The sequence below is a fragment of the Penaeus vannamei genome, unplaced genomic scaffold, assembly GCF_042767895.1.
Source record: "Penaeus vannamei isolate JL-2024 unplaced genomic scaffold, ASM4276789v1 unanchor615, whole genome shotgun sequence".
Classification (NCBI taxonomy): domain Eukaryota; kingdom Metazoa; phylum Arthropoda; class Malacostraca; order Decapoda; family Penaeidae; genus Penaeus; species Penaeus vannamei.
The window spans coordinates 32,501-40,000 of record NW_027213619.1 but is presented as its reverse complement, the minus strand read 5'-3'; the positions used below and the strand labels follow the sequence as shown (position 1 = coordinate 40,000).

General features: G+C 33.8%; 1 protein-coding gene across 1 annotated transcript in view; it reads right to left on the bottom strand.

The window, feature by feature from the left end:
* Window positions 1-2,490: 2,490 nt before the first annotated feature.
* Window positions 2,491-7,500, bottom strand: part of LOC113829626 (glycoprotein-N-acetylgalactosamine 3-beta-galactosyltransferase 1) — a gene marked incomplete at its 5' end in the record, with an annotated part of 18,639 nt that continues 13,629 nt past the window's right edge. Inside the window, 3 exons of the mRNA XM_070119758.1 lie at window positions 2,491-5,445; window positions 5,618-5,782; window positions 7,321-7,478. Of these exons, the coding sequence (XP_069975859.1) occupies window positions 5,278-5,445; window positions 5,618-5,782; window positions 7,321-7,478 (491 nt within the window). The remainder of the gene's footprint in view (window positions 5,446-5,617; window positions 5,783-7,320; window positions 7,479-7,500) is intronic.

The window sequence follows — 7,500 nt, the reverse complement described above, 5'->3', positions numbered from 1 at the left end:
TGGGACTCAAGAGCACAACACAAAAACTGACGATATTTATCCTACCATAAATTATTCTTTCGATCATTAATATAATCTACTGGTTTGCCTATTTTTTAAACTTTGCACATTCTTGTAGTGATTCTTAATAAAATTATGAAGCTTAAGTCCTCACTGTCATAGCCATGTGGAAAAGAGAAAAGAAAAGTGAGTCAAGAACAATGCATTAAGCATTTTACCTGTGTTGTACTAAAAACCGAGGCAATGAGGCCTAAATTCCCATTTGCAACCAAATTTTCAAAAATAGTATTTCTCATACAGCAATTCAATTTTGATTAAAAACACTTCCTTACTGGTGTTCATCTAAAAAAATAATTGCTAGTTTATATGGGATTTCTAACATCTATCTTTTTCACAGATAGTGAAATAGCATGAAGAATGCATTTACTGCAATTTCCAAAGACAAGGTTTTGTGTCTTTGGAAGCACCTACAAAACACTGTACTTGGTTTGGGAAACAAGCGCATACAGAAAGGTAGCAAAAAAGGTTTCCTAATTCTTGGATTGGGCCTTTCACTGATATTTTGTTATATTCCCCCACCCCCTATTTCTTCTAGCTAGTGGCATACAGTGCGAAAATGATGATAGACTTGGGAAAAATATTATAAACATTAATTCAATAGATTTTTAGTCTTAAAACACTGCTTGACTACTCACCATACCCTCCTTGCTAACTGGGTTCGTTGAGTAATTATGTCTGTTGTATGTGAAACATGCTAGCTTTCAAAAGCTACCCCTAATGCTGTCACATTTACTTTTCTTCTTAAGCTTCCCATCATACATTTTAAACAATTATTCATGGCAGTAACATCTGACATTCTCATGGCAAGGTGTCAACAATAGAAAACTTTACCTTGGCGTCATTTTATATTTGGCACCTAATAGGAATGTTTGAGATTTCTGAGAATAGCATAAAAACATATTTTCAGAAATGCTCTACATATGGCTCAGTAAAAAAATCATTTTTTTTTACTGATATTGTTGAGATTATGAGAAAATTAAATCTAATATGGCACACATGAAAAAAAAAAAAAAAAATCACCAAGCAAATAACAGCAAACAAGTGCAACTTTGAAGAACCTCAAAATAATGATTAACCTAATCCGAATAAGAAATAAAATAAAAGCAGTTTAATTCATAAACAGAACTCTTGAAAGGAAAAAGGTGAGCAGAGTTGTATCAATGAATTTTCAATAATACTGAAAAAATAAAACATGAATAAAAAAATCAACAAACAGCTAGTCACGCAAACTAAATGGCAGTCACATATAATATCTAAAAAATCTTGCTGACATTCCTTCATAATAACCCACATAACTTAAAGGCAAATACTGCTGATTTAATACCATGAATAAAGTGATCTAAATATCTTCTAAATATCCTTGTAGTACTTTTAACAAAGTGATGAATTACTTTGCATCTATTAGCAATATAAACCCAAAAGAACTAAAATAATAACACATATTTAGTTAGATTACTTAAAGATATAGGAATATAATTCTTATATAACAACCCATTTCACTGAAAGTAATGCTAATTTGGTACCTTGAACAATGTGACCCCCCAATTATAAAACATCTGTCTAGGGGTGTAAAACACATGGCATGTGGCCCGCCACACTCCTACATGCAGCCCATGGCACATTTGCTATTTCAGTCTTACAATCAGCCATTTTACATGATTAAGTCAGTCATTTGTTTTTTGTGATTATTATTTTCACAAGTTTTTATTATTGTGTTTTGGTAATGAATAAAACAGCCTCCTACAGTTTTAAGTCAACCATAGGGCTGTTTTGTTGTGTTGACTCATGATTATTTGACAGGAATGCTGTATACTAAGGTGAAATGTGGCCCCCAGGGGCAAATGGGTTTGACAGCTGTGGTCCGGCATTTGTGACAGAGTGATAAATGAATCATAACGTATCTATGAGTAGTAGTAATAATAATAATAATAAAATCATTAGCTTAGTCATTCTTAACCCCCTGACCTGATGGGCCACACTCATAGCTTTATTTCCTCCAAGTTAAACAGCCAACCAAAATATTAAGGGTTATTGGTTTGGATACCCTGTGTCCCCATGGAGAGTATGCATAAACACTTCTTTTCATTGCCATTTTCTATCCACAATGTTGGTCTGGCTGGCTATGTATTGTAAGTTCCAATGTGTATAATGTGCATTTTGCACCTTTTTACAGTATGTGCTTATGCTTTCCCCAACAGTCTGTATGGTCTTGTATTTACAATAATACTGTCTGATGTCAGCTAGAATATGCCCAATCAATGTTCTCATATCCAATGATGATTTATAAAACAAAAATAAAATAAAATGGAAAGCTGATTGTCTTAACATTATTGTACATCAAATATGGCTGGAATGTAACCTTCCGGTGATGCGTTTTAGCCTAAACATTGTTATAAGGTGCAGAAAGTAGGAAATCAATGAAAACAGGAATAAAAATATGAGCTTTGCTTTTGTCACTAAAACAGTAAATAGTTAAGGATTACAAAGCAAAATAAATGTGCTAGACATCAACCAAAACAGTAAAATGTATCTGGCCTTTCCTTTGTACTACTGATTTTACTGCTTCACTGTAATGGTTTGTATGGCATTTTGTTATGGCACCATTTTCTGATATGTTGAAAGGTGCCCAATCTGTGTAAATTTACATCAAATCTAAAGAAAACAAAGGGCCCATGATAAGATATATAATGAAAAAGAGTCAATTACATTAGATAAAATGTTTAACCCATTAATGCCAGTATATTTTGAAGCCGAAAATAAAAGTTTCCGGGCGGCTACAAAATTGGCATGCAGGGCTGGCCCGAACTCTGCCCGTGTGCCAGGCATGGCCGGCTGCTGAGTCGGAGTGCGAGCCCCGATACAGCGTCTCACCGGTGGGATGCCCGGCAATTGTTTTTTCTGGGTGTCTCATATGTGGGACACCCGTCGTTAGCGGGTTAACTATAGTTCATCAATTCTGGTTTGCAAGCATTTCCCTGGTGGCAAATTATCTTAGTTACTGGTTATGATGTATGAAAAAGTAAGAAGTCTTGATGGAAAAATAATCCTTAGATTACAGAAATACCATAAACTACTTGAATATCACTTGCATTTTTTTCTTTCACTGATGCTTTTTATGTACATACAATACATACTGATACATGCATCAAAAACTAATAATGATATTGACGATGATGATGATGATGATAATATTGATAATAATGATGATAATAATAATAATAATAATAATAATAATAATAATAATAATATCAATCATAATGATTATGATGATGATAATCATGATTACGATGATAATTATGGTGATCTGATAACGATGACAATAATGGTGATGTGATAATGATGACAATAATGGTAATGATGATAATAATAATAATAATAATCATATTAATAATAATAATAATGACAATAATAGTAAAATATGTAACTCTCCAAGACTTCAATATCTAGATTGTACGTGAACCAGTTGTGTTGGAAACTACATACTTTTGAGCTTTTTATATATAACAATATTTCTGAAAAATACATATTTTCAACAATGACGTATTTTCTTCACACTGCAAAATCTTGTAAGTGTCAAGGTCAAGCAGATTAAGGACAGTGATAAATAATTTACTGTGTCAGTGAGTACTAAGAGACAAGAGAATTGGTAATACTAGCACAGTCATTCTCAAGGGGACCATCTCCTCACAGTGGTTGATCTAAAGCGATTACTAGTTTTATACTCATAAGGAGAAGGAGGAGAAAGAGGAATAAGATGAAGAAGGAATCAGTAGGAATAAGAATAAGAATAAGACAAAAACAATAACATAGAATAAAAAAAAGAAAGTATACTATAAAAATGCTGCCTCAGTATTGATATACATCAAATGACTTGTAATTATTGGTTATGTTATAAATAAGTAGGTTTCTAAAAGGAAAGAAATTAGAAAATTATTACTTTGTTTACATCGCTGAAATTCAGTCTCAATGCTTAACCATTACTTATGATTTTTTTTTGGTTTGCTTATTTCACCAATAATCACTTTATGCCCATGCAATAAGCCACTGATACACACATTGTACAATGACTATCTTCATGTCTTACTTATAATAAAAGTTTTTGGCAGAATAAAATTTTAAAAATGTAGTGCATTAACTTCACATCATAATATCTTGGTGTTAATGTCATGTAGCTTTGGGGCATAAATATTTTCATTGCTGACCATGCAATTTGAAATAGTTTGGTGCATTTCATACTGCTTCTGAAAGGCTATTAACTGTCAGGCTTCACATTTTAAACTGGAGGTAGGGCAGATGCCTAAAATTTCAATGTTATAGAAGTCCAATTCAGAATACTGGAAACTTTCAACCAATAATCTGGAAGCTTTTTTTATTTTTTTTTATAATACTAATTGACGATACCTATATCCTGGCTTCACCCCCTCTCAAACAGGACAGTCCGCATAACTCATTTGGTGATAAGCAACTTAAATTAATTTCATAGCCAGGATGACATCTAATGCGTGCTATTATGTGCCAGAAAATCACAGATGCAGAACTGTGCGTATAAAGAAATGCTCAGCATCACTCTTTATCAAAAATTTTGCATACCATTATTGGGTTAAGCCAGCTCTCACAAACTGGCATTCAGGCAGGCCTAGAAGAGTAATCCTGCTAAAGTTATTTTAGAAAATTTATAGATAGTGGAGTATGGGATATTCAACAGCTAGTTAATGTTAAATGATGGCACATTATTTTAAATCCATAATTGTGGACAAATATAGCAAACCTCTGAAATGGGTAGGGAAGTAGAAAACTCATGCACCCAGGCCAACCTGAAGATTGAGAAACAGATTCATGTCTATGTAAGTAAGTGGTAGAAGTTCTGCTTTGGAATGAGTTCTACTATACACACACATGCATACCCACAAGCATCCAAACACACATAGAAATGTATGCATAAAAACAAACTGGTGTATGTTAGTATTTTAAATATAAAATCCAGATATTAATGACAATGTGTCTATATAGCACAAAAAAAGGAAAGAAAGAAAAATCCACCCTGTATAGTGAATACTACATGGTTATTAGAACTTAAAGCTATGTTTGGTCAAAGGAATAACTTTGTCATGTTCTATTTGCACATTTGTAACTGCCAATATCATCAGATTTGGCCTCTTACAGGTACCTTTTCTCCTCTATGGAAAAGAAGAAAATAAGATCAAAAGAATTATCATTCTATATGCCAACTTGAACCTTTTCTGCTTCTTTTGCTGCCATTGGGCTTTCCTTATCTCTTGGCCCTTGCTCTGCTTGTTTGATATTACTCTGCTTTGTTTCTGGAGCATGGTCGTCTCCAGAAGTGGGTTTTACATCAACAGCTGCTTCTTTATACTTGTCAATAACCTGTTAACATACAATGGCCTTTATTAATATGTTACAGTAGTATTAGTGATACACAGCAATTCACCAATGATATGTTTCCTTACAATGTACCACTTCCTCAAATTAAAAATTCCTAAAAAAAAAAAAGAAATCATGAAACAAATATGAAGAATTTTCTGTAGCCAGTCCATACCTTCTGTGGAATGCTGTTGACATCAGGTGGAAGCGGTGGTGGGAAGGGATCCATGTGGTTAATGCCATACGGTCTCAGATGATACAAAAGATACTCTAGTTCATACATCTTATTGGGTGGTACATAATGGAAAGACACAGCAGTGTCTGAGCAGCATTCTAGACCCTGAAAATTAAGAATACACAGATTTTGGTACTTTATGTGGAAAAAAGCATGAATGAGAATTAAAACTATCACCCATGAACACTAACACTTGTGTGCAGTGACAAGAATATGCCTATTCTTGTAATGGCATTTTCTTTTTTTATGCAGAAGCATTTTTAGATTTTTTTTTTGTAATTTTCCATTGTCTATATTTGCCATTTGATTTGTTTAACCCAGATAGTAATAGCCTGTTTTACTTGCACAGACTCCATATCATCTCTGGGTAGTCAATAATGCACTGTGAGAATAATAACAATAAGTAGCATTTTGTTATTTGTGTCATTCTTAATTTTTTTTCATAATATTCAGTTTTCTGTAATACAATCTACACTGTCAGTCACAGGAGCCACAAATAGGATACTGAGCATGGAAATGGCGTCCTCTCTGGAACCAGCGTTCTTCCAATCATGGTTCCTGGACACTACATTCCACACTCTTTTACTGAAGTTTGTGCACTAATAGTGAGTCTTTCCTGTCACCCCCAGCCTTCAACCCAAATTTTCACAACTGCAAGTTCACAATACTCTGGCCCACATCCAGATTTTTCCATGATGGCATGTCCATCAAATGATGACCTTTAAAATAAAGCAACAAACCATTCTTTTACAGTACCTCTTCTTTAATAATTACTTGAGATATATGTTATTCTATATCTGTCCATACAATAGTCAAGCACACCTGGATATTGTCTTCAAACATTTCATACCACAGTGATGTATGCCTGGTAGCACCATAATATTACATATTGATTTTACATACACTTTTATATGTTCAGTGTAATTCCTTGTCCATCATCACCCATCACAAATTCAAAATATCAAAATATATAAAAACACAGCTGGCCTCTTTCACATAGGTTATCTGTCTTCTGCAAGCCCACTTTGAGAAAAATCAAAATCACAAGTGAAACTCATCATACAGAAAACCTTTCACAATTAGTCAGACATATCACACTACTAACATGGTTAACTTTAAGATGAGGCTGATTTGATCTAAATAATTCAGAGCATAAAACAACAACTGCCATTTCTGATTCTCTACCTTTCAGGTCTTTTATGACTATTGCCCTCAATTGCACTTTATGGGAAAATTTCCATGGCATGTAATCCATATTTTGTAAATACTTTTTCAGAAACGAAAAATACTTTTGCATATCTGTGTGTAGAGAGTGGAGTAAATTTGTTTCCTATGCCCCTAATTCTTCCTAGAGAGGCTGACTCTATGCCTCATTGGCATGTGGCTTGATATGACATCTAGAGATCCTGTCATGAGTGGTTTAAATTGCTTTGATATATAAATGTTATGCAACCAATATGGGAGGGTGTGTTGCTTAAGGTTGCTAAGGGACTGAGTTTAAGCTGCAGAACCTGAGTTACAGATAAGCATGTCAACTGATTACAGAGAAATTTAGAAGAAAATCTGGAAATATGCAAAGAAAGAAAAAACTCAATTAATCAATAAGAAGTTAATATAAAATGACAAGTTCAGTTTATACTTACAACTTTGTTGGGGTAGTATATCCAATCCCAGTACCAGTTCTTTGGTCCTATGTGTCCAGGAACTAAATGATGTTCTGGTACAAATGGGAAGAATCGCCCTCGTCCTAAACTATCACGGGAGTCACCTGCCCGCACTCCAATATTTTGCATACACTTTCCTGTAAACAAATTCTATTTAAA